The sequence below is a fragment of the Ochlerotatus camptorhynchus genome, unplaced genomic scaffold (assembly GCF_037179485.1).
Source record: "Ochlerotatus camptorhynchus isolate MF236.1 unplaced genomic scaffold, CSIRO-AGI_Acam_v1.1 ptg000250l, whole genome shotgun sequence".
NCBI lineage: Eukaryota > Metazoa > Arthropoda > Insecta > Diptera > Culicidae > Ochlerotatus > Ochlerotatus camptorhynchus.
The window spans coordinates 627,147-654,350 of NW_027040740.1; the positions used below are offsets into that span (position 1 = coordinate 627,147).

A 27,204-nucleotide genomic window follows, 5' to 3' on the forward strand; every position below is an offset into this window, starting at 1 on the left:
TCATACTTGTTTGTTTTAAAGTGAACTGGATGAAATGATTGTTTTATCAAAATTATGTTAAAGTTAACTACTATTCATATTTGCTAATTAATACCTAAATGTAATTTTTAATTTTATGAAGATAAGTTGCTCAGAATAGCAGCCTGTAATTCCGTACCAGAATCCGCCTCCAATTCAATGTCTTTTGTGGATTCGTAGTAGCAAAGTTGTGCTAAAAGCTAAATAGTTACCTAAAAATACTCCCTAAATTGTTCACAATCAGAGCCGGGCCACTGATGAAAACCAAAACTACAACCCTGAAAAAACGAATCGATATTTTCGAAGGCGAACACAACCTATTCTTGCTAGTGATTCTGTACAATTGTTAGGTATCCAAATTATAGTCATTCGTAATATATGGATGAATATATGGATGAATTATCTATTATTGAATAACTATTATTTACGATAATTACATGAAAGAAATAACATATAAACTACAAACAAAACGTGACTACTAAAATCTCAAAAAGATATTCTCACAAGTATATTTCACGCAACCAGGAATCTCAAAACCATTAGACGCTATAATGATACTCTGCACATGTTAGACACAAGAGAGGGCCAAAAAGCAAGCGTCCGACACACAAAACCCGCCAAATCCACTGGCAGTCACAATCAACGATTCTACGAATCGCGAGCGCTCACGAATCATAAAACCGCTGACTGCGACACTCTGAAAGCGAAATTGACAGGCCTTATGCGTCAAACACCCGCCCTCCAATCTCCTCCCGCATCCAACAACACAAACCTCCATTACAACCATTACAACATCTAACGAATTCAAAACTCCGAAAATCACTCATCTATAGAAAGTGAGTGGAAGCAACCCTGCATGCAACTATTCTTCATGATACGCTTTGTCTGTCTATCTTTCTATTAGGCCTGTGGACATGTGTTAGCTTCGAAACTTCTAACCAAACTAGGAAAATTTTGAAATCACAAAAAAAAAATTCAAAGGTAATTACAAGCAAAATACATATTGATTATTTTACGCAAAACCGAGCAAGTAATATTAAATCTCTTGTATTGTATGCTAATGCTAATTGACTGTAACAAAAATAATATGCTTAAATAAAATAAAATATTAATAAAATGATATGCAAAATTTACTAGAAGGTCATTACTTTATTGGTGAGAAGTTTCTAATAAGCCCTCCCAGTTCCTCTGTATACAGAACAAATCTGATACTATAATCAGAATTGCTCAGTCTGCATGAAGCAGCCGATTGCATCAAGGAAGTTCTATTAACAACCAAGAATTAATCGTTTGAGCTATACTGAAGCATTAAGAAGGTGATATGTGTCACTATGGGAAATCATCATCGTTGCAAATATAAAGAAATTAAACATAACCCTTTGCTTCAGTACCGTCAACCTCCATGTCCATGGGGAGGGAGTAAAATTTGCAAACAATAATGTCATGACTTTAAAATTCAGTAATGGATTTTAAAGCATTAAATATTTTAAATTGGAATGCTCGATCTCTTAAAGATAATGAAGAAGAGCTATTTAACTTTTTGAAACGTTCCTTAAACCTGACCATAACGTTAAGAAGGACTCAAATTATTTAATTTATAGAAATGATCGTCTTGATGGACCCTGTGTGTTCATAGACGAATCAAACATAAAATTCTTTCTTCATTTGAAACCAAAGTTTTTGAAACATTGGGAGTTGCTGTTGAAACAAAATTTAGACAACTTACGTTTATAGCTACCTATTTATCATTGCAATGCGTAGGCCAGCAAAAGAATTTTCTCAAGGGTGACCTTCAGAAACTTACCCGTCATAGGTCTAAATTCTTCATTATTGGTGATTTTAATGCAAAACACCGCTCATGGAATAATGCTCAAAGCAATTCCAATGGTTATATTCTGTTTGATGATTGTTCTGCGGGTTATTACACTATTCAATATTCAAACAGCCCAACATGCTTTTCTTCTGCAAGAAATTCCTCAATGATTCATGTCAACTTTGTAGCAAATTGGTAACCCATGCTGACTTCGGTTCTGATCACCTACCAGTAACTTTTGAAATATCCAAGAAATAATTTGTAATCCCAACAGCTCTACTTTCAATTACCATAGAGCTGATTGGGAGCAATATCGAACATTTATGGAATATAACTTCGATCCAAACATTCCTTTGCAAACCAAAGATTAAATTAATTATGCTCTTGAATCTCTGACTACTTCTATAGTTGAAGTAAGAGCTGCCTCAGTACCAAAATGCGAGGTTAAATTCGATTCAATTATAATAGACGAGAGGAGGGAGGAGTTTGGTAAAGAGAGATGATAAAACTGATTTGTACTTTCCTAAAAGTTGTCTAGCTCGCTTTCTACTTCTATATGCAATTTTCACACTGCCGTACTCTAAACGGAACTATCAATTCTATACTTCCATCTCCTCATCTATCGTGTAAAAATTACCACTTTAGTCTGTTATTTGAAATTAGCATCTTCTACTATGTAAATCGTTGACTTCACGCAGAAGTAATACTAAACATATAGTTAAAGTAATAATTTCAGACAAAAATCGTGGCAATCCTCAATTGCAACGATTAATTCCCTTTATACTTAGATAAGATTTAGTTTTAGTTTTTAGTTTTAAGATTTCAATTGTTATACTGATATGCAGGTTTAAAAAACCTGTTTAAAATACTGAATTGCCAAGGCAGGAACAATGTAAAAACACGTAGATATATATCATAACAATTAAGGCTGGTAAGTTACTGTAGTAACTGGAGCACCTAGTAACCTAATAATTACATGTAATTTGTTTTGAATTTGGTACAAATAAAGAGTTAAAAAAAAGCAGTGAGGAGCAGAGGGTTGTAAAATTGACGCACCCTAGTGGCCATATGAAATTGCCCCTTTGTCCTCTAACCATTCTAGAAATTTCACAATAAATAGAAAGAATTCAGAATCATTTGACGCTGTTTATTAAGTGAACTACGACATAGAATAACAAAATCAAAGCTTACCCTTTCCTAAGAGTAGGTCCTGTATTTCTATTACGCGCGTGGTATTGATATCATCGCCTTTCAAAATTTAGCCCTAGGATATTTCGTGCCTGAAAATCAATTTTATTTAATATTTGAGTTAAGTAAAACAATGTAGTTCGATTGATACTCACGGTGGCAAAAGCTGAACCAACGGCATTTTGTATGTGCGACGTTGCACCTTCTGATTTTACCAGAAAATCATGCACTAAACTAGCTTCTTCTATACGTCGTTCCAAAAATTTCCAAGTTTTCTCGAAATCAGTCGAACTATCCTGTAACATGTACAACTCAGTAGTTTTGTAAATACTCGCTAGTCCAACGCGCCTAGTGTACCAATTGAACTAGAATAGAGAAAAAAATGCATCAATATTGCCACACAATTCCCAATTTTCGTTGTTTTGAGATGCAAAAATATATTTTTTGAAAAAAGTTATAGAACAAAAGATGTTCCATACAGTCTAAAACCATCGAGTCAATCAAAAAAGTTTTTGTTTAAAATCAATAGTATTTTGATTGCCTTCTTATAGTTGCTCAGTTGAATTCTCAATGAATAATGAGCACATGAAGAAGTTTAAATAAGAACTGACTTTGACTATATGTTTTTAGTATTACTTCTACGTGAAGTCAACGATTTACATAGTTGAAGATGCTAATTTCAAATAACAGTACATGCAAAGTACATAACTCTGGATGGGAGCATACCATCAATTACTGTCAATGGTCGAAAGGTACAGTAGCAGCACCTACCCCACCCGTGTCCCCTGCAGATCGTCAAGTCGACGATGACAGGAGCACATATCGTGGTAGGGGTAAACAATAGTTGCAATTTCCAAAACCTACGACTGGATGCCTTCCTTCAAATAACAACTGAAGTGCGGTAAAAAATCGGTAGAACTGTTTCAAACACACAGTTGGTATTTGAGCGGGTCGGTTTTCATCTCTTTTTGCCAGTGGTGGCGGGGAGGGGGGGGGGACACCCCTCACCATCCCTCTCCAAAGGGGGAGTTTGGTAAAGAGAGATGAAAATAACCGATTTGTACCTTCCTTAAAAGTTGTCCTTAGCTCGCTTTTCTAATATCTATATACAATCTTCACACTGCCGTACTCTAACGGAACTATCAACTCTATGCTTTCATCTACTCCATCTATCGTATAAAAATTACCACTTCAGTCTGTTATTTGAAATTAGCATCTTCAACTAAGAACTGACTATTTAATGGTAGATTGACAAACATGAGGCGGACCAAGAAAAAAATCGTAAGAATTCCATAAGCCGTGACCTAGACCATTTATGTTTCATGTTACAGGCATGAGTTAAGCATCCAAAAAGCACGACTTATGAATGATTATCGTACTATATGAGGTACTACGAGTGATTCTAATACACCTAACGGGTTCGATGGCGGTCCACTACAATTTATATATAATATATAGATATATATATATATTTTTTTTCTTATTAGGGTGACCATTTTCCTGTTAAGGTGGCCCAAAATTTTTCATTTTTTTCCAAAAATGGCATTTAAAAAAAATCATAACTTTTGAACCATTGAATCGATTTGAATGATCAAAATATCAAATGAAAGGTTATTAAAAATACTTTTCAGAAAAAAATATATATTTTTTTTTGGAAAATGGAGTTTTGTATAGAAGAACTTTGATTGTATTTGTTTTTATGGTTTTCATGGTTTGTAGACAATGGGCGTAACACGATTTTTTTTTTTTTTTATTTAGACTTTTCTACACAACATATAAAAAAATCAGCGATGTATTTTTCTTCGTTTTTGAGTTACGATTTTTTTGAAATTATCATGTTTAGAAATTTCGCTCATTACTCCAATACGACTAGATTACCCTGCGTCTCCAGTGGTACATAGCTGACATAGTCACATAATCCATATAGATTTTCTGCTTCTGCTTTTAGGCTTGTTTATTCAAAGTGAATACTTCAACAAGTTAATAGTTACCTAGACAGAGCACATGCTAAAATCATACGGAAAACGGTGTTCGTTCGTAGGTACAATGCATGGTGGTATATTTAAGGATGAATTTAGTAGTTAAATAATCAGTAAGGAAACAAAAGCTCTGTTAATCCAAAGATATTCTGTACAGCCAGTGTTTTATAAACGATGAATTTTAAGTGTTCTTGTTGTTGTTTGTGGGTTTCAAATGCGTTAAAGAGGAATCTTACCCAAGCTCTTCAAGTTCATGCGGTGAAGAAAAAAGTGAAATTAGAAGGCAGTTCCTTCATATGCAGAAATTGATACCTCAAACCGTATAAACCCGCACCCGAAGAGGCCACCGCTGGACCATCCGGAGTTCCTGCTGTCAACAGCCAAGGTGAATATTGTATTTAAAAAAATGTATTTCATTCCTAGTCATGAGTCAAACGAGCATGACATCACATTATAGCAATCTGAAAACATTGTAACGTCAGGCTCAAATGTAGTGTGTTTACAGTATTGTCAAATATGTTTTTTTTTTACTACATTTTCAGGGTCACTAGAAGCACCCAGTTTACAATCGATCAGAAGTACTGACAGTGTGCCTACTACAAACGATGATGAAATCATTCAGCAACTCAAGGAAAAGTTTCTAGAAACTCATGATAATAATGAGAAGTATCGCATTCTTACGACTTTACCCAGAAGCTGGTCAGCAAATAAAATAACGAAGGAATTCGGTGTTTCTCAATATATGGCGGATCGGACCAAAACACTACAGGAAGACAAGGGGATAATGACGACACCAGGAAGAAAGCTGTGCAGGGCGTCTTTAGCAGAAGAAACTTCATCACTCCTGCGTGATTTCTATACCAGTGACGAAATAAGCCGAGCCTGTCCAGGAAAACACGACTATGTTATTACAAAAAAATGTTGATGGTAAGGTTTATATACAACGAAGATTAGTAAAGGGTGATACGGTCAAAATTTGGTCAAGGGAAAACGCGTGTAAATCGGTGAAATCGTTTATTTAAAAAATCAAATTAAATTTCTTTTTCAAGTTCAATTAGTATAAAATTCAGGAAAAATATTCAGTTAGGCTTCCGCTTTTCCAAATCCGAATTGCCGGGCCTTACGCTTGACCCCTGCCATCAGATTTTGTACAGCCACCTTGTCCACCTTCTTCGCCGCAGAAAGCCAGTTTGCCTTGAACTGCTGCTCGCCCTTAGCAGTTTTTTTGGTCTTCTTTAGGTTCCGCTTGACAATAGCCCAGTATTTCTCAATTGGGCGGAGCTCTGGCGTGTTGGGAAGGTTCTTGTCCTTGGGAACCACCTGCACGTTGTTGGCGGCGTACCACTCCATGGCCTTTTTACCGTAATGGCAAGATGCCAAATCCGGCCAAAACAGTACGGAACAACCGTGTTTCTTCAGGAAAGGCAGCAGACGTTTATTCAAACACTCTTTCACGTAAATTTCTTGGTTGACAGTCCCGGAAGCTATGAAAATGCTGCTTTTCAAGCCACAGGTACAGATGGCTTGCCAAACCAGATATTTCTTTGCGAACTTTGACAGTTTCATGTGCTTGAAAACATCTGCTACCTTTCCCCTTCCTTTTGCCGTATAAAACTCCTGTCCCGGAAGCTGCTTGTAGTCGGATTTGACGTAGGTTTCGTCGTCCATTACCACGCAGTCAAACTTCGTCAGCATCGTCGTGTACAGCCTCCGGGATCGCGCTTTGGCCGTCGTATTTTGTTTATCATCGCGATTTGGAGTCACTACCTTCTTGTAAGTCGATAGTCCGGCTCGTTTTTTGGCTCGATGCACGGTTGTAGACGATACACCCAGCTTATTTGCGGCATCTCGGAGAGAGAGGTTAGGGTTTCGCTTGAAACTACCGGCAACTCTCTTTGTCGTCTCAGCGGCTTCCGGTTTTCGATTTCCCCCCGATCCAGACTTCCTGGCTGTCGACAAACGTTCCCCAAACACTTTAATTACATTTGTAACGGTTGATTTGGCAACTTTTAGCGATTTTGCCAACTTTGCGTGCGAGTAGCTCGGATTTTCGCGATGCGCGAGCAAAATTTTGATACGCTGCTCTTCTTGCTTGGACGGCATTTTGACAACTGAAGAGTGAATTCCAAAATCAAAATAGGAGCAACATTCTACACACACACACCTTCAAAATGAGGGGTGTTCAGGTTTTTTAAATGCAAAATTGAAAGAAATACGTCAAGTTGATATTGACCAAATTTTGACCGTATCATTCTTTATTGTGCAAGAAGTTTATGCCATTTTCAAGGATCAATATCCCGCAACTAAAATAGGGTTTTCAATGTTTGCAAGTAACCGCCCTAAGCATTGCATTCTGGCAGGAACGAGTGGCACACATACTGTTTGTGTGTGTGTTTACCACCAAAATGTTAAATTAATTTTTAAAACTCTTCAAGATAGAAAGTCACTTCCAGCTGATGTGAAATCATACCATGTCAGTGACCCTCTTGCCAACATTCGCTTACATCATGATTGAAAACCGTTGGTTTTGGGGGGGTGTATGTTTGTACAATACGTCGTATATATGTACACCTACCCTACCGGCGATACACACATTCACACAAGCAGATACAAATGATACCGATGATAACAATAAATATATATCATAGTTTCACTGCCTCTGCCATGGCAGGACGGCAAAGCAATCGGTGTTGTTTTATTTTATATCCGTAACACAACGTAGGGATCCCGCCCGTGCGCGATCAGTGATTTTTCCGAAAACTTTTAATTTGTTGTACAAGACGCTGTACAAGGATTTCACTGGGCAAACGCACAGTGCACTATACATCTATTTGCTATTTATTATAGAGATGATCATACCAAAGATTTAATGTTCACTAGTTTCACTGCAATCGCGGAGTTTACCAAGCACAACCATGTTTCAGTTCGATTATTCGTTGTTAATTGTATAAATTTCATCAAGAGTAAGATACCCAGCCTTAAGAAAATTCACTTTTTCTCAGATGGATCAGGCAGTCAGTACAAAAAAAAGATGACAGCTTTTAATTTGTGCCATTTGAAAAAGGATTTTGGTATAGACGCGGAGTGGAACTTTTTCGCCACATGCCACGGTAAAGGTCCATGTGATGCTTTGGGAGGAGTCTTGAAACGAAATGCTGCTAAAGCAAGTTTGCAGGGGCATCTCATTACAACTGCTAAAGACCTTAATACATGGGCAATTTCTAAAATCGATTCAAAAATGCACTATGGCTTTTTTCAGACGCAGATCATAAAGCGATGGAAAGAAAACTTAAAACTCGTTATAATCATGTCAAACAAATTTCCGGAACACAGTCATATCATAGTTTTAGGCCAGAAAATGAAAATTATATTATTGTGAAACGATTCTCGTTCTCAGAAGAAGAACATACTGTGAAACTTTGAAAGTATCTTTAAGCATGTTTTATGTCTACAAACAATAAAAAAAATAAAAATAAAAAATTAATGAATTTTATTTCAAACTAGCCATGTGAATAGTTGGAAACCATAAGATTTAATATAAATATATTCTATTTGAATTCCTATGCTATGAATCACTGTAGTAATTATTATTAACACATAACGCAAAAGCAATCAATAAATTTGATTCAAGTTTCTATGAATGTCATGGTAGTCTAGGATCAGAAATTTAAATAAGTAAGTAATGTAACCATGTTACATTCGATATGTATCAATGGAGACGCAGGGTAATCTAGTCGTATTGGAGTAATTATCGAAATTTCTAAACATGATAATTTCAAAAAATCGTAACTCAAAAACGAAGAAAAATACATTGCTGATTTTTTGATATGATGTGTAGAAAAGCCTAAATTTTCAAAAAAAAAATATAAAGCGTGTTACGCGCATTGTCTACAAACCATGAAAACCATAAAAAACAAATACAATTAAAGTTCTTCTATACAATACTCCAATTTCAAAAAAAAAAAAATTTCTGAAAAGTATTTTTAATACCTTTTATTTGATATTTTGATCATTCAAATCGGTTCAATGGTTCAAAAGTTATGATTTAAAAAAAAAATGCCATTTTTGAAAAAAAAATAGAAAAAAATCGATTTTTTGGACCACCCTAACAGTTAAATGGTCACCCTAATGAGAAAATAAAAAAAATTCGGGTCTAATATTTTTCGATAAGGAACAAAACTGCCAATTGTTACGAAATTCTGAGAACCACTTTATCGTTTTGCTATGGAATGGCTGTATGTACAGGGTGTTTGGTTCCGGGTTTTACATATTTTCAGGGTAGATAGGGCTCCTAAAGTTATATAAAAATCCCCATGAAACATAGGGTCGGAAATGACTGCTAAGTGAGTTATTCAACATTTTATGTTTTTTTGTATTGCCAACTTTGGTTAGCTATATTTTTTAATCTTAATGTGGTTTTCTAATTTCAACATACCAAATGTAAGATTAAAGTCTTAGCTATCAATGTTCTTCGAAAAAGAACTCGATTAAAGTTAATTATCATACATTAAAATTGAAAAGTATGTTGAAAGTGCCAAAAAAACTGGTGAAATTTCATACATTTTAGTGTTTTTAAGTTGAAAATTTTCATTTCTGTTTATTTAGTTGTTCTACAAAACATGTTCCATGCAGTTCCCTAGATTTGTGCTTTTGGTAGTAAACTTGTAGGCTTTATGGTTTCTTCGTAATTATTGATTTAAGACAGCCATAAAAACTTGTGACGTTTTCATAAAGTACGCTATAGTCACGTACGTTCGGCTGTTGCAGTGGACTACGCACATGAAAATTTGGTAGAATGTTATTGTAGATGTTTAGCTACATTCTTAACTTTTGATTACCACACATCTCCTGGGCCGAAAGAAAACATAACTGCGGAGATGTTTCGCGGTATCGAATATTGCTCAGTCTCAGCAGAAAACACAACGAGAGACACCGAATCGGCGAATTCTGAGAGCGGAAGGGATAGAAGTAGGTAGTGGTAATAATTCGATGTCCCTTTTATTTCATAGCACTCGCAGCTCAGCGAAGTGGAACCAGAGCCCGAGGTTCTGGATCGTATCACCTTAAAACAATTTCTATGTAAAGATCCCTTCAGACCGATCACGTTTGTCATAATGGTCTTTGGTTTTTTGTTCATGATTCCGTTATAAAAAATCTGGGATTTTGAACAGTTATCTGAAGTCAATGACATGGAAAATTGGTAACTACACTGCAATGCTTATTTCTGTTTGCAAACTTTGTAAACATATCAAACAGAAATGGATAAATAGTGTATTACTGAATTATAAGTGGGGATAGGTGGCATTCACTAGCCCGAGAATACCCTCCACATGCTAGCCTCTTCACCAACCATACATCAGTACACACTTATCGAGTCAGTAATTTTTACCGAGTTTTTGAATTGCGGAGCTCCTCGGTAAAATTTAAAAAATCTGTGAGAAATTCAAAGTTGAGAAAATGTGTTACGAAAATTTACAGACTAACTTCTGTTAACCCCGCGTAATGATGAAAATTTTTCGATTTTATCCAACCTTTACGAATAACAGTCATTTGAATTTTAACCGAGTCAGTAATCCAAAAATCCAGTAAAAATACTAACTCCTGTAAAAAATCTAAGTGTGTATACAGAAGCAGCGGAGCTCCACACTCCACAAACGAAACAGCACCGCAGCTGAACTGCGAGTGCTATGAAATAAAAGGGACATCGAATTATTACCACTACCTACTTCTATCCCTTCCGCTCTCAGAATTCGGTGTCTCTCGTTGTGTTTTCTGCTGAGACTGAGCAATATTCGATACCGCGAAACATCTCCGCAGTTATGTTTTCTTTCGGCCCAGGAGATGTGTGGTAATCAAAAGTTAAAAATCTAGCTAAACATCTACAATAACATTCTACCAAATTTACTACCAAAGGCACAAATCTAGGGAACTGCATGGAGAACATGTTTTGTAGAACAACTAAATAAACAGAAATGAAAATTTTCAACTTAAAAACACTAAAATGTATGAAATTTCACCAGTTTTTTTGGTACTTTCAACATACTTTTCAATTTTAATGTATGATAATTAACTTTAATCGAGTTCTTTACTAAAGAGCAATGATAGCTAAGACTTTAATCTTTCATTTGGTATGTTGAAATCAGAAAACCACATTAAGATTAAAAAAATATAGCTAACCAAAGTTGGCAATACAAAAAAACATAAAATGTTGAATAACTCACTTAGCAGTCATTTCCGACCCTATGTTTCATGGAGATTTTTTCATAACTTTAGGAGCCCTATCTACCCTGAAAATATGTAAAACCCGGAACCAAACACCCTGTATATATTTTTTTTAATTTTTTTTTTCATATATGCTAACTTATGAGTTCTGTTCCATGAATAACTTATGATTTTCATAAGAAACCTTTTTCTCGAAAATGTATAAGTGGTTCTTATGGAATTCTTACGTCTTTGCCTCAGTGTGGGAAGGAGAGGGTTAACAAACCTATACATACATCGACAGAACGGTCACCAGCATAATAACAAATATCATCTACTAGAGTAAGGACATTTGCCAATGAAGTTGGAACATTTGGTGGTAGCGTCATGAGACCTAACGCCTGAGGCCAATGTTTCAAGTATGGAGTCAACATTCGTAATCGCACTTCAATTGCCTTTCTTGCAAATGATACAGGATCAATTACTTTTTCTGTCCCGGAAGTTTCTTGTTTCAAATGTTGTACTAGTTTTTCGTTGCACTGTCTGTAGAAAAATTGGACTAACTCTATACCACCTCGCGGAAATAATCCGTTAGCCACGCTGGGATAATTAACACTCTCAGCACCTTTCGCAATGGCTTGTTTGGACCAGCCATGGGTAAGAACAAAACCTAGAGCTGCATTCATAATCGATTCCTTTATAGCTAAGACTTTTTCATCGTCTTGGTCTTCTTGTTTTTTGTTATTGTTGTTCGGTGAATTTTGGTGTAACGCTTCTTTTTCTTTTTGCTCTTCTCGAGCTCGAAAATCATCAAAACTCTCCCGTGGCTGGGAGGCGGAGGTGCTGCACATTTCACTTTGAATACATTGATAACCAATGCTGGGTTTAAAATCTAGGTTGTAGTTCCCACGGCATACTCGAAGATAGGAGCAAACGGATCGTAATATGATACCTGTAATAAAAGAAAAGGGTTTATAGTATAAAAGCAGATTTGAACGTTGAAATAGATAAAACAAACACGTTCGATCATACAACAGTGTTTGAGCATTACTCTTGGCTGATTGTAGTGAATGACCAGTGAAATCTCAACAGCTGAACGTTCGGTAAACAGTTCGGAGTTTTTTGTTCGAAGTTTGTGCAAAATCTCCGAACGTTCAGCCACAGACAAACAGACATAACACATTGAACATTTCTCACAGTAAAACATCGTCGCTAAAACATTACCGCCATCTGTTGAGTACACTGTGTGGGTAGTACGCTGAACAGATGGCGGTAGTGTGTAAACGTCAAATGCAAGGGAATTGACTATGCGCGCTACAGGTGGCGGTACTACCAACTATGATACTTTTAAATTGACCGTTAAAAGCATGTTCGATGAATAGCTTGCAAGAATTATGTCTGTTTGTCTGTGGTTCAGCTTTGATATTTCGGTAAAATTTCACAGAAATCTGTGAATAATATTAGTGTGTAGACTGTCTTGCAATGAGCACGTCACATTTTCACCGGAAATCATAGGTATGACTTATGATATCAATAAATATAACCTTAATCTAAACCATGGTTCATGGTGGTTAGTAATGGAACAAACTCTTGCTATTACAACGCTCCTTGTGGACGTTTTTGCAAGCTTTTGAAGTATATTTGCTAACATTAACAGTGTATTTTTTCAATTCATAAAACGCTTTTATTTTCAAGACAGTCACCATGCAAAAGGAGCGTAGAAAAAAAAATCGTGCGCAGTCACCTGGAAAACCCATTGTGGTCCGCGTCCAAGCTGTCCAAGTGTTGAATTTCCCCGAGAATTTCCCTAAAAACACTGTATGGCGCGTGCTCAAAACGTACAGGAAACCTTGATGACGAATCGGAAGCCTCAAAGTAAACGCCGGATTCGAACAGCCATCCATCAGCTCCAGGGAAAGGTCGTGAGGTCCATCAGAAGCAACCCAGGTGTTTTTTTTTCCTTGAATTGCTTTCCGTCGATCTTGTTTTCCGTGCTTAGCACCAATGCTACCGACGCCAGGAAGGCAGCTTCCACACCTGGACCCTACCTATCGACCCATCAACTCATGAACCGGGGACCAACGGCTTTACTTCCCTTCCGAAGGAAGGCGTGATCAGAGATGTTATGCCTCAGAACATCCCAGCGGCGCCGACTGGGATTGAACCCAGGCCTGCTGGGGTGAGAAGTAATCACGCTTACCACTACACCACCGACGCCGCTACAACCCAGGTGTGTCCGATCGAAATTTGAGTAAAAATACTAGGGGCACGCAATAATCTTGAACTCCGACGTAGGCAATGGCTGTAATTAAATTAATTTCATTACCTATTGTCATTAATTGTTTTAAGTACCTTTGATTGCATTTTAACTTCAACGCACCGGTTATTTTTATTGCGTGCCCCTCGTATAATGTAAGATGCCGAATGCTTACAGGCATACCGCGCCAGTATTTAGGCAACCAAATCGATCACTCAAGCAGATAACCGTAGCTAGAACCCGTGCTAGAAAGCTGTATGACAACCTGCTGACCAAGTCCGGTCAGGCTCGATGCGTTGATTAAACATCCTTTGGTAGTCTTTGCTCAAGTTATAGAGCGTTTAATCAGTGCACACTAACGCACCATTTAAATTGAAGGAGTGCGAGCAAGAGGGAAACAGATTAGTGGGGAAAAAACCATACATTCATCCCTGTGTGCTGGATAGAGAAAGATAATTAAACGCCAAAAACGTCTTGACCAATGTTTTTGCTATATACCCTTTCTTTTACTACTGACCTATAACGAATATACGTTGTGTACGAGTACCCCGAATACAACGTAGGTATATAGTATTTCGTCTAATTTTACATTGCAAATTCTATGCATAATTGTAAAAAAAAAAAGAAAAAAAAATAAACAATGACGATGTTCCTTAATAAGTAAAAAAAATCTACTTAAAATAGATCGGGTTGCTCCTTAAATGATTGAGATACGATCAAAATACGTTAAAAATCGTAAAATGCTCAGTAAATATTTAAAGTACGCTCCCTAAAATAGAGAAAACTGTACATTAAGCATTTGAAAATGCTCCTTAGTATGCACCGCTTTGCACCATTTTGAAGTGTAATTGTACCATATATCATCGGAAAAGCTGCTGTAGAAAGGTTAATAAGTACCATGAAATCAGCTGAAATGTTCAGTAAAAATGCACAAATGCACACAATGATTTACTGAACATTTCAGCTGATTTCAGATGATGGCCTTTTGAAGGTTTCCTCCTTGCCAAAAAAACACACACACACACACATTACAACCATTTCGCCTATTAAAGGTTTTTCTTAATCCAGAATCAAGAGAACTTTTCTAAGCATGAGGTATTAAATTAAAATAACTTCAAAGTTTCATAATTTCATTTTCCTTCTGAGATATCGGTAAACTTTCTGTGTTTGAATCAACTTGGAACTTTATTTTCTGGAAATAGATGTAGAACTTCTTTTGAAATACTCCTAAGAATGCTTGTGGAATTATTCACACACATTTCGTTTTTCTACCGAGCTCGGTTGTGCAAATCTCGGCAAAAGTAAGTTTCACTGAGATCTCAGCAAAAGTGACATTGAAAAAAAACTGAACTGTTTGCTGAGATCTCATTGAAATGAAACTGCTGAATTCTTTTCAGGATTTCCTTTGGATTCTCCTTTCTCTCTTGGAATTCTACTTACAAGTACCTTGGAGTTTTCCTCAGAATTTACTTTCATTTATCCTTAAAAATCCCTTAGAATAGTCTCCTCAAAATTACTTTGCAGTTTTAATCAGAACTTTCTTTGGAGTTGCTTTGAAATGCGCCACAGAATTCTCTTGAAAATTGCTTTTAACTCTACTCAGGATTCCCTTGGAATTCTACTCAGAACCAGAACTACTTTCACCTTACGTTTCGCTTCCCTAAAAAATCATCCTTTCATATTTACACTGAGCATGATTGTGTAGGAATTAATGCAAGAAAACTGTGTCATAAAATAGTTGAAATTACAACAATTCTAATTGTATTTACCGCATTTCAGTAGAAAGTAGCAAGCATTAGTAAGAAAGTATATAGTATTTTTAACGATTAATCGTAGTTGAGATTTTCGGTTGATAGTAATCGTTAAAATGTTTGAATCTACCATGTGGCATGCGATTGTAGACACAAACCATTTTCTTTGATGGTTTTTTAACCGCATTTGTAGTAGAATAGAAAGCTGCGCACCGACAATTTTTTGCTGACAATATTTTACGGTTTAAATAGCATGTTCCTGGTATTCTTTTTACATCCGAAAGTTTTAATGGAAGCCATTTGTAAACAAAAGCAAATCACCATTTCCACTATGCTTTATTTTCTCACGTCGTTTTAACGCTTTTTCGCGAGGTTCGAGGTGAAAATAAATCCGCAGAATATTTTCATTTCAAAATAATCTGTTTTATTCGTATATTGCAGTCGGAAGTAAAGTTATCCACCACAACAAGGAGCAGCATCATTTTGTCGTTAGGAAACAAACACCTGTGAAATGTACCGGAACAAAATACCTGCATTGGCGTGTGGAATAAACGGGAGATACAGTTTGATAATTTTATGTTGATCAATAGGAGAAACCTGGTGCAGTGCGAGTGTCTGTTTTTGTTTATCTGGGTTAGGCTCGAAATAAGATCCAGGTAAAATCTGCAAAAGCCAGTGCACAAACCCCAGAAAATACCCAAACCCCGAGAATTCCAGGAATTTGTTTGAAATCTTTCCCTAAAAATTCATCCTTTCATATTTACCTTTTAATCCAGGAAATTCTTTGAATTTATTTGAAATCTGGGTTCTGTTCGAAGTTTGAATATTTATTTTCATTCCAGGTTCTTGTAAATGTCTGATTTGATTTCATTAGGTAGAAGATTTAAAAAAATAGTCTAAGTTCAAAATCTGTGGAAATTATCCATGTTCCAGAATATTAAAAACAAAAGAATTTATGTTGTTACTAAAGATAACTGTCCTAACTTAGCTCAGTCGGTTAAAGCGCAGCTACAATGTGGAAGAGCATTTAGAACACTAAGTTGAGAGCACTCAAGAAGCCAATATGCGATAAGCAATAAACTTGAAATGCGAAGAAGAAGAAGAAGAAGAAGAAGATCTCAAGATAAATCCACTCCATAATTATTATGTCCACCGAATGAAATAACGAGGAAGATAAATTTGGATATTGAAGTAATGAAATAAAAACAGCAAAAAGGGATATCTTCCATTGAATTCCACTTAATTAATTTTGGTATTCATGACAGATACGTATTTTGACTACAATGTGCAGTGTCATTCCCACTAAAGACTTATCAAAAACCTAACCCCCTTAAGCACTCATCCCCTAGGTAAAAATTTCAAGATCACAGGTATAAAAATGAAACTACAACGTGTAGAATCGGAACCTACCTAACTAATAATAACCAAAGATTTAAGTAAAGTACCAAGCCTTTGGGAATTTGTCCTTATTAGAGATTTGAATACATTTTTCTCCAGTTTTGATCAGAAAGAGCTGCCCTAATTCCGCGCAGCGCCTAATACCGTGGGTTTGACAATAAACTTGAATATTTGTTTAAATATTGATTTTTAATTATCCCAAACGTTAGCATATGAGTCATCTTTACTGATGTATGACAAATTCAACAACTGGTTACACACGTAAAAAAAACAAAATATTGATTGCGTTGCATTGCGTTTGTAACTTGCTTAAGACAACATATCAGCGGCGCCGGTGGTGTACACGGTTAGAAAAAAGTATCCAACGGCCAATTCACTTTTACTTACTTTTGACCTCTCACCTCAGCAGGCCTCTCAATCCCAGTCGGCGCCGCCGGGATGCTCTGAGGCATAATATCTCTGATCACGCCTTCCTTCGGAAGGGAAGTAAAGCCGTCCCCATTGGAGGGGGTTCCAACACTCCGAAGGGTATAAATAGCGGGCCATTTCAATTAGAATCCATTCCTTGCGATGAAGGCAAGAATGACAACTGTGTCAAAACCGAATACTTCATCATTTCTCAATAGTGATGGAGTAAAATAACATGCACTAAACTAAGGACACGGGATATACTACAATAGATCAAATTACTGTTCGCAGTAGTGTTATGTCCCGAACTGAGGAAAAAAATGGCGGTAAGCTCCAACTCGGATTAACTATTAATAGCGTCCCTGTTTGGATGATCTACATTATGTGTGGTATGAGTCGTGTTGATTAACTCTGACGTCAACATCAAAGCAGTCGGATATTCTTGATCGGGATTTAATCCGAGGAGAATATCGGTTGGAGCTTAGAGTTGATGCATATATTATGTCACGCTCTAGGGGGGGGGGACTAAGATTTTGAGACAAGCAATGCATTAGGTACAGGAAAAACGTCACGATAGGGGGATGGGGGTAAATTTCTCCTCGATTTAGCGTGACATAATTAATGCATGGGCCCTTACCACCATACACGGTGTTTCGCGAAAACCCATTTACTATGGTTTGCTCATTAATGGGTAAATGGGAGGTCTGTCAATAGTGTTTTTACCCATTTTCTTAAATTATGTGTACCGTAAAATGGGTAACAAATACCCATTTTCAAATGGATTCTTATAAATTGAATAAATAAATGTGGACGAAGTATTTGTTCATTCCGTATCGAGCGCTGAGCCAGTTAACAGCGTCCTGGTCTCTTCATACGACACTCGTTTTTTACCGCGTTTCCATCGCTATCGTTGTTAAGAGAAAAGTGTTCAGGTGAACCGCGCACGGTTTTCGGAAGCAGCTATCGTAAGCTGAGTCTTACGTATAAACTGTTCACCTTTACCCCAGTGATCGATCATCATCAAATCATCACCATCATCATCGCATCATCTCCGTCAATAGCCGCAGCGTAGCAGCAGCAAACGGAATACCTAGCTGCACCGACTGATAGGTTGTTTACACAACCGGCATAAGTATTAGACAATACATTTTGCAAGTCCATTGCCTCCCTATTGTAGTTTTGTTTTGCCTCGTGGCGCGTGGCTCTGTCTCTCACCCCTGGTAAGGGAGTATGGTTCATAGTGAGACAACTTGTTGCAACTAGATATAAGTTTTTTTTCGCTTTAATTTGCTTGTACGCCGTGCAAAAAATTTAATTACTAGTAATTAAAATTAATAAATTGAAGAAGGTTTTTATTTTTTCCTTCTTAAGCGGTTGCGCACCGCTTTTGCGCAACACTTATGGCATCTTCCGATGCCAACGTTGCGCGAACCAGGTATTACCAACCACTTTCGAAAGGACCATGGGTTGTCTTTTTTCGGTCTAAAAATCGATATTTCGAGAGACTTGCTGCGTAAGTATCCGGTAATCTTGGTACATAAGGAGAGATTCAACTCAACAAACTGCGTGTAGAAGCACCGAATTATGATGTAGCAAATAAAATTGCTGATCACGAGTTGTTTAGTGTTGAGTACAACATCTACATCCCTTCTCGAGATGTGGAGATAGAAGGCATGGTCTCCGACGCGAGTCTGTCTGTCAAGGACTTGAAACGTGCCTCGGGTTGTTTTAAAAACAGAAAAGTCACAAGCGAGCTTGTAAAGATACTGGATGTTAGGCAACTGCATTCAGTGTCTTTACAAGATGGCAAGAAAGTTTGTCAGCATTCAGACTCGTTTCGGGTGACTTTCGCTGGTTCAGTTCTCCCAAACTTTGTCAAAGTTGATGGTGATTTTTTTCCGGTGCGATTGTTTGTACAGAGGGTTTATAACTGTACCAACTGCAAAAGGCTAGGACACTCGGCCAGCCATTGCGGCAACAAAACTCGTTATGGCAAATGTGGTGAAAACCACAAAGAGGATTCTTGCCACAAAGAGGATTCTTGCCACAAAGAATCAGTAAAATGCGCGTACTGTGGCGAGAATCCTCACCCCTTGCAGGAGTGCCCGATGTACAAGCAGCACTCCGATAAAGTGCAGCGTTCAATCTCAGGACGCTCCAAGCAGACATATGCTCAAATGGTGAAGGCTGCATCAGTCGTCCAAGATGCAAACCAATTTTCGATTTTGTCAGCTGAAGAATCGGACTCTGACTCATCCGATGAAGGTGATTCTACGGTGGTACACGCACCTTCAAAAATGGACGGATCCTCAAAAAGAAAATGCCCCTCCCCGAAAGTGCGCCGTAAGAAAACTAAAGTCACCTCCAGAAGATTGGCAAATTCCCAGGGTAATGGGGATGAAAAAACGAAACCGAAGGCTCCTGCTGAACCAATCCCTGGATGCAGCAGGAATTTTCCACCATTGCCCAAAAAAGATAAGAAAAATAATAAAGTTGCTCCTCAAACTTCTCAAAAGAAATCCAAGTCCGAGCGAGGTTTGCTAGCTTTTTCGGACATTGTGGAATTCATTTTAAATATGTTCAACATACAAGACCCTCTTAGAAGCTTAGTTTCTGCCTTGCTTCCAACATTAGAATCATATCTTAAGCAATTGACTGTTTCATGGCCCCTCCTTGCATCAATCATATCTTTCGATGGATAATTCGTCGAACGAGGTCGAAGATATGATCACTGTGCTACAGTGGAACTGCCGTAGTCTAGTGCCTAAACTAGACTCGTTCAAATTTTTACTTCACAATTCTGACTGTGATATATTTGCTCTCTGTGAAACATGGCTTTCTTCCGATAAAGAACTCAACTTCCACGATTTTAACATTATACGCCTGGATAGAAACGATTCTTATGGAGGAGTACTTTTAGGGATCAAAAAGTGCTACCCTTTCTACAAAATTCCCCTTCCTGCTCTATCCGGCGTCGAAATCGTTGCTTGCCAAATAAATGTGAAGAACAAAGATCTTTGCATAGCTTCAGTATACGTTCCACCAAGAACCTCCATTAGCCGTAGTCAACTCTGGAATCTAGTTTCGATTCTTCCATCCCCAGTATTAATTCTGGGTGATATGAACTCCCATGGTACTGGGTGGGGCGATCTATATGACGACAATAGAGCGGCTATTTTTTACGATTTATGCGACGATTTCAACTTGACTATTTTGAACACTGGTGAAGCGACACGTATAGCAAAACCTCCGGCTCGAGAAAGCCGACTCGACATATCTTTGTGTTCAAGATCGCTATCATTGGATTGTCTGTGGAAGGTTATCAATGATCCTAATGGTAGCGATCATTTGCCAATCATCATTTCAATTAAGTGTGCCCCTCACTCTGCAGAACCATCTCGAGTTCTATTTGATCTTACAAGGAACATAGATTGGCATAAATATGCAACGGCGGTGACAATCGGTGCCGAATCAATAGATACGCTCCACCATTGGAAGAATATCGATTCCTCGCCGATTTGATTTACAAAAGTACACTGGAAGCACAAAAAAGAAAAGTTCCAAGTGCGCCTTTCAAAAGGAGACCAGCCACACCTGGATGGGACGAAAAGCTTTGAAAGCATCAGATTTTTCTACATACAATTTGTGCATTCTAAATTGTATGTAGAAAAATCTGATGCTTTCAAAGCTTTTCGTAACGGCGCCGGTGGTGTAGTGGTAAGCGTGATTACCTCTCACCCCAGCAGGCCTGGGTTCAATACCAGTCGGCGCCGCCGGGATGTTCTGAGGCATAACATCTCTGATCACGCCTTCCTTCGGATGGGAAGTAAAGCCGTTGGTCCCCGGTTCATGAGTTGATGGGTCGATAGGTAGGGTCCAGGTGTGGGAGCTGCCTTCCTGGCACGTCGGTAGCATTGGTGCTCAGCACGGAAAACAAGATCGACGGAAAAAAACAAACCTTACAAAAAAAAAAAAAGCTTTTCGTAGACACAAAACCTCCACATACTTCGAGGAATATTCAAAGCTTGAAACAAAGCTGAAACAATTAATCAAAGCAAAAAAACGCGGTTATTGGCACAATTTCGTCGAGGGACTCTCACGAGAAACCTCAATGACCACCTTATGGAGGGTGGCTCGTAACATGCGTAACCGCTCATCTTCTAATGAGAGTGAAGAATACTCCAACCGATGGATATTCGATTTCGCTAAAAAGGTCTGTCCGGACTCAGTTCCAGCACAACACATTCTTCGACAAGCGTCTCCGAGCGGCAGCTCTCTGGATAGATCATTCACAATGCTGGAAGTCTCTATGGCTCTTCTTTCATCGAACAACTCCTCACCGGGAAGCGATATGATTAAATTCAATCTTCTGAAAAATCTCCCAGATATCGCTAAAAGACGCTTGCTAGACTTATTCAATTCCTTACTAAAAAACAACATTATACCGCCTGAATGGAGACAGGTCAAAGTAATAGCCATTCGACAACCTGGCAAACCAGCGTCTGACCATAACTCATACCGTCCGATTGCTATGCTTTCGTGCATTAGGAAATTGTTGGAGAAAATGATCCTTCGGAGACTCGATCAGTGGGTCGAAACAAATAACTTGCTATCAAATACACAGTTTGGGTTCCGCAAGAGCAAAAGAACAAACGATTGTCTAGCGCTGCTTTCCACAGATATTCAACTGGCCTTTGCGCACAAGGAAAAATTGGCTTCAGTATTCTTGGACATTAAGGGGCTTTTGATTCAGTTTCCATTGAAATTCTGTCAGACAATCTGCACAGATGTGGACAAGACTTAGATAACTTGTCTTCTTGGGCTAGGAATCTAGGGATCGAATTCTCGCCGCAGAAAACTGAACTGGTAGTGTATACTCGAAAGCGGTACCCAGCCCAAATGCATCTTATTCTTTTGGGCAGAAACATTACTCAATCATTGTCTTTCAACTACCTTGGAGTCTGGTTTGATTCAAAGTGCACTTGGAATACCCATATTACGTATTTGAAGCAAAAATGTCAGCAGATGATCAACTTTCTCCGTTCAATTTGGGCACATGGTGGGGTTCTCTCGGCAAGAAAATGTCACCTAATAAAATTGGAACGAATTCAATACCGTTGTCTGCGTATTGCTCTTGACTGTATGCACTCAACGCATAACATGAGTCTCGAGGTTCTGGCAGGAGTAACACCCCTCCCTTACCGTTTCTGGGAGCTCTCTCTCAGAATACTAATCAAATGCGGAGTGACGAACACACTTATAATTGCAAATTTTGAAGAAATTCTTGGGCTGAACCTCGGGCTGAACACACAATCTCGATTTATGAGAATCTACCACCACTACATATTGTCGGATATGTGTCTACCTTGTTATACTCCAGACCGTGCTTACTTCACCAATCGCAGTTCCTCGATTGAATATGATCTGTCCATTAAACAAATGATTAACGGGATTCCAGATCAACTTCGAACTATTATTATCCCGCGTATTTTTACTGAAAAGTACCAACACGTCAATTTCGTAAACAGATATTTTAAAGACGGGTCTCGTCTCAGTGGATCCACTGGCTTCGGTGTCTTCAATGAAAACTCTAGCGCCTTCCGCAAACTCCAGGAACCTTATTCCGTTTTTGTTGCTGAGCTGGCAGCAATCAACTTCGCATTGGGGATGATTTTCAACATGCCCGCAGACCATTACTTCATCTTCTCGGATAGTCTCAGTTCGATTGAGGCTATTCGGTCGATGAAACCAAGTAGGCACTCATCTTATTTCCTTTCAAAGGTAAGGGAGCAGATGAGTGTGCTGGTCGAAAAATCATATATGATTACCTTTGTATGGGTCCCCTCACATTGCTCAATCCCAGGCAATGAGAAGGCGGACTCTCTCGCAAAGGTGGACGCGCAGGAAGGCGAATTTTATGACAGGCAAATTTTACACGATGAATTTTACCATTTAGTGCGTCAGAGTACCCTTTCGAGTTGGCAAACCGATTGGGACAATGGAAATCTTGGACGGTGGTTACATTCAATTATTCCTAATGTTTCTTCGAGAGTGTGGTTTAAAGGCTTGGACTTAAGTCGTGACTTCATTCGCGTGATGAGTAGACTTATGTCCAACCACTACTCGCTAGATGCTCATCTCAATAGAATAAACCTCGTAGACAGCAACATCTGTCGGTGTGGAAACGGTTACGATGACATCGATCACGCAGTTTGGCAATGTACGGATAATGACGCCGCCAGAAAGCAACTTTTAAATACCCTTGAGGCCCAAGGAAGACAACCCTATGTTCCTATCAGAAACGTGTTGGGAACTCGCGATATCTGCTATATGCAGTCGGTTTATGTGTTTCTTCAAATGTCCAGTATAAGAATTTAATTCCTTTGTCTTTTGTCTCTCTTTAATAGTTTTTGTTTGTCTTGTCCCCCCGTCTCGATGAGTCTCATCGTCGCCCACTGGTCACCATAGCCGGTCGAACTCCAGACGAAACTAGAACCGCACTACCATTCATACTGGCGACAACGCTCTGATGAGACAACGAAACCTTACCTCCAAACTCCTCCCCTGATCCTATCCTTCGACAATGTACCTCTCTAACCTTGAGTAAGCCGCGAGTATTCGGCCCAACTCCTACTAAACATATAATTTAGTGAATTTTGTTACAAACAAAGAACAAGGAACTATCGGCTCCGTAAAGCTAACGCCATTGAGCCTCCCAAATAAACGAACTAGTTAAAAAAAAGTATTTGTTCAAGTCCATAGTTTTTCATCAGTTTTGACCGCAAAATGAGAACCGAGTGTACTGTCCAATATTGAATTGATTCGGTCATCGAAGTTTTGAACTTTAAAGCTGAAAGTCGTCACTTTTTGTTTACCTTCACAGGAAAATACAGTTTGTCATATTTGAAGGTACAAATCTTCTCTGTACCTATATTCTTTTTCGTTTTGAATCATGTCGTGAGCCTATGGGTTCTGCAGTATGATAACGGAAATGTGGTGAATTGCTTCTTTAACCTGCCTTGTCCTTTTAACAGATGTGAACATTCGTTTGTTCTTATGGCAAGCTACTTGGTAACGTGTTGTTTTATGTACTTTACGACTACCCAGTAGGTTCTAGAACAGTATGCTTCAGGATCCCACAAAGATACGATAGATTGTCAGCAAGAGTTTTAACGTCAATGGAAGGATTAGAAATTTCTAAATGAAATGAAATGAGACGATAAAATATCCAAGTATTTTTTTACCCATTAGTGGGTAGAAAATATACTCATTATGTAACCATGAACGTGTCACCCTTCAAGTGCGCGGTATTAGACACAAGCGTATATTTAAACGTTACACTTTTTATTATTTTTTAGGTTGTAAAAATTGCAAATCAAACTTTTCTGGCAAATTGTATACAGTATACAATCATATGACGCTTAAAGAAACATAAATAACTGCACATTTATTGTTTGCTAACTGATTTAAACATGAAGCGTTCTTAACCTCACGGTTATAGAGCATGTCACGGTACTTAAATATGTTGTATTCCTAAACATTTGGTTGATAAAAATTCTTTGTGGTAAAATAAAATTCTCTGAAGATTCCGGGTTTCCCATGTTGAACACATTCAGAACAAAAAACAAACTATTTTAAACATCTAAATCAACCAATTACCGACTGAAACAATTACCTGTATCAGAAACAACAGCATCAACATCAAGGTACGAAGATCAGTTGCTGGAAGAGTGGTTAGAGGAGGATAGAGGGAAATGCAAAAAAGAATCCAGTTATTTATTAAAATTTATTCTCCTGCTGATATACATTAATTACACTGAGGTTTTGAACCTGCGCATTCAACAACTCTGGCGAGAAGGCAGTCCATCAAATCGAATGTGTTCAATGCTTGTGTGAGCATTTCCAGCTTTTTATCCTTGCTCAATTCAGGGAATTGCTCTCCATTTAGAACCCCGATGGTAAGGTCAAAATCCGGCTTTTGGATGTCTACAGAGTCTTGCTCTACAACAGATCGTTCTTGCTTGAAATGAGCTCTTGCTAAATCGATAGATTTCCTCAAAGGTTTCAAAAAGCTGTCTTCGATTTCTTCAATACAGTCCCATATTGACGTTTGGTTGTTTTTATCACGAATCAGAAGAAATCTCAAGATGTTGAGGCCAGATATCACAGTATCCGCATTTTCAACGAGGTCTGTTTCGATTCCCTTATTCAGAACGCAGATTTCCTTCAGCAGTAAATGCTTAAATGGTGCTCCAACGTACCATTCACTGGAAATGCCATTAGTTAGTTCCTTGTGTATCAGGTCTTTGTAAATTGTTGCAACGTATGAGTGAAGTCCACTGTGTTCTATCGACTGAAAGAGGTTTGCAATCACCAAATATCTGCCTTTTGGGTCAAATTGGTAGATATAATCCCGAAGGAGAAATGTGCCTTCCTTACGGTTTCTTTCGATAGACGAGTAAACAATCAATTTTGACAAGGCTTTGCAGAACTTTTGATGAATTGCAACATCTAAATTTTCGGAGGACAGCTTTTCAGCACCCATAATTCTCAGCAATTGTTTAGCCAACAAGATGCCTTTGTAATGTACAACAGTTTGATCATGGCCCATTAATTCAGTACAATAATATAAGCACATTTCGAAGACATAATGACGCGAGTAGACAGTTGGAGCAGTATGCGGTAGAAGATCTTCTCCGATTAGCAAATAATGGTACATTCCCAAGGAGAGCAGAGGGCATTTCTCTTCATTCATGAAGATATTCAGTGATGTTTCTTCGAAGACACCTTCCGATTGACGGCGTTTTTTCGGTGGCCAACGCAATCGTCTTTCACCATATTGCAATAGCCGATAGGGATCACCAAGTAATTTAGATAACGCTGATGCCAATTCTTCCGCAACTTGCCGGCTATACGTCTTAAAACCTTTGAATAAAACATGATTAGGTGCCTATTTGGTATTCATAATTTACCGAAATCTCTCACCTGCTTTGGCAAGTATACTATCCTCATATACGCGCGACGTTGGGTGATGAAGATTTAAGTACACCAATGGTTTACCCATCAGCTGAAGAATGAAGCTGATGACAACGTTTTTTCGTGTAATTCCTGTGACTTCGAAAATATTATTTTTCTCTTTATGAAAAGCCTTGACAATCGGTTCCAAAAATAGGATAACTGTCATATACAGCTGCAGGATCCGCCGAATGGTCTCATCACATTCCAGTAGTTTTTCTTCTTCTGATCCAATATTGGTCATATAGTCAGGAAGTCCAATTGCTTCTATATACGAGAATATTGAGTTCATGCTCCATTCTAGAGAACGCGCTTTGTTTTCGTTTAGGCGCAGTAGCACAACTTGTAGCACCTTCAGCAAGCTAGTGAAGATTTCATCGTTTTTCGTGAGCTCCACTCTTTGCAATAGTTCAAACAGAACCTCTTGTGGGACACATTTTTCAGCGATGAGCTTCAACAAATTTTCACATGTCGAAAACAATTTGAAATCATCTCGTAGGTTCTCTTCTGTCAGATTGTCAACCAAAATAGAAACTATGTCCATGCTTTCCATGTGCAGCAGTGCTTCGTTTTTATTATCTCGTAATAACTTAATCACATCTTTAAACTCTCCTGCTTTCAGCTTTGCATGTACAAGTTTAGCTAAACTCATATTTTAGGTTTACGCGCAGCGAAGAAACAGATTAAGTTGAATACACAAGAATTCTTCAATAGAAAAATACAGCAGCTCTTCTGAATACAACACTATGAATAAAAAAACTTATAATCTACAAGTGAAAGAAATCCAAACTTTGTGCATAACAGCACTCGCGAAAGTACATCGAATTGCAGTCGCAGTTCTTTCGTACGATGTCTATACCAAGTCGACAAGTTTTATAAGTTTGGGAAAAACTTCACAATCCACACCATATAAAACATATTCAACAAAACATTAGCGAAACTTGTGAAATTAGCTGACAGTTCTTTTCCCCCGACCCAAAATACGGAACTCATAATGTTATGACTTCATAATTTATCTCAGACTTTTGTAGTACATTACCTTTACTATTAATGCGCTTCTGCAGCGAAATTATTTTCCACAGTGAATTCATTGTTAAGCACAAGCACTCACAAGAATATTTTTTAATTTTCGGTATCACAGCAAAAAAATGCTTAAATTATCGCTGAGGGTAATGA

General features: G+C 38.1%; 2 protein-coding genes across 3 annotated transcripts; both read right to left on the bottom strand.

Moving 5' to 3' along the window:
• Positions 1-2,964: 2,964 nt before the first annotated feature.
• Coq9 (ubiquinone biosynthesis protein COQ9, mitochondrial) lies at positions 2,965-27,204 on the bottom strand. Its single transcript, XM_065226432.1, has 4 exons — positions 27,068-27,204; positions 11,496-12,151; positions 3,175-3,384; positions 2,965-3,111 (listed from the first exon to the last, which is right to left on the bottom strand). The coding sequence occupies exons 1-4, from the start codon at positions 27,117-27,119 to the stop codon at positions 3,073-3,075; spliced, it is 957 nt and encodes a 318-aa protein (XP_065082504.1). The 5' UTR covers positions 27,120-27,204; the 3' UTR covers positions 2,965-3,072.
• On the bottom strand, positions 24,431-26,760 carry LOC135704863 (glomulin). 2 transcript variants are annotated; one of them, XM_065226377.1, is made up of 2 exons: positions 25,999-26,760; positions 24,431-25,938 (listed from the first exon to the last, which is right to left on the bottom strand). In XM_065226377.1, the coding sequence occupies exons 1-2, from the start codon at positions 26,678-26,680 to the stop codon at positions 24,821-24,823; spliced, it is 1,800 nt and encodes a 599-aa protein (XP_065082449.1). In that variant the 5' UTR covers positions 26,681-26,760; the 3' UTR covers positions 24,431-24,820. The 2 variants fall into 2 exon arrangements, with proteins under 2 accessions (XP_065082449.1, XP_065082450.1); XM_065226378.1 differs by lacking the exon at positions 24,431-25,938 and having other exon boundaries at positions 25,950-26,760.

Bases quoted from the DNA above. Each gene is read 5' to 3' on its own strand.
- LOC135704863 (XM_065226377.1), bottom strand. From the start codon at position 26,680: ATGAGTTTAGCTAAACTTGTACATGCAAAGCTGAAAGCAGGAGAGTTT. The intron at 25,939-25,998 runs GTGAGAGATTTC...TTTTATTCAAAG, and splicing joins TAGTATACTTGCCAAAGCAG to GTTTTAAGACGTATAGCCGG.
- Coq9 (XM_065226432.1), bottom strand. From the start codon at position 27,119: ATGAATTCACTGTGGAAAATAATTTCGCTGCAGAAGCGCATTAATAGT. The intron at 12,152-27,067 runs GTAATGTACTAC...CTTTTATTACAG, and splicing joins GAAGCGCATTAATAGTAAAG to GTATCATATTACGATCCGTT. The intron at 3,112-3,174 runs GTGAGTATCAAT...ATTGATTTTCAG, and splicing joins TTGGTTCAGCTTTTGCCACC to GCACGAAATATCCTAGGGCT.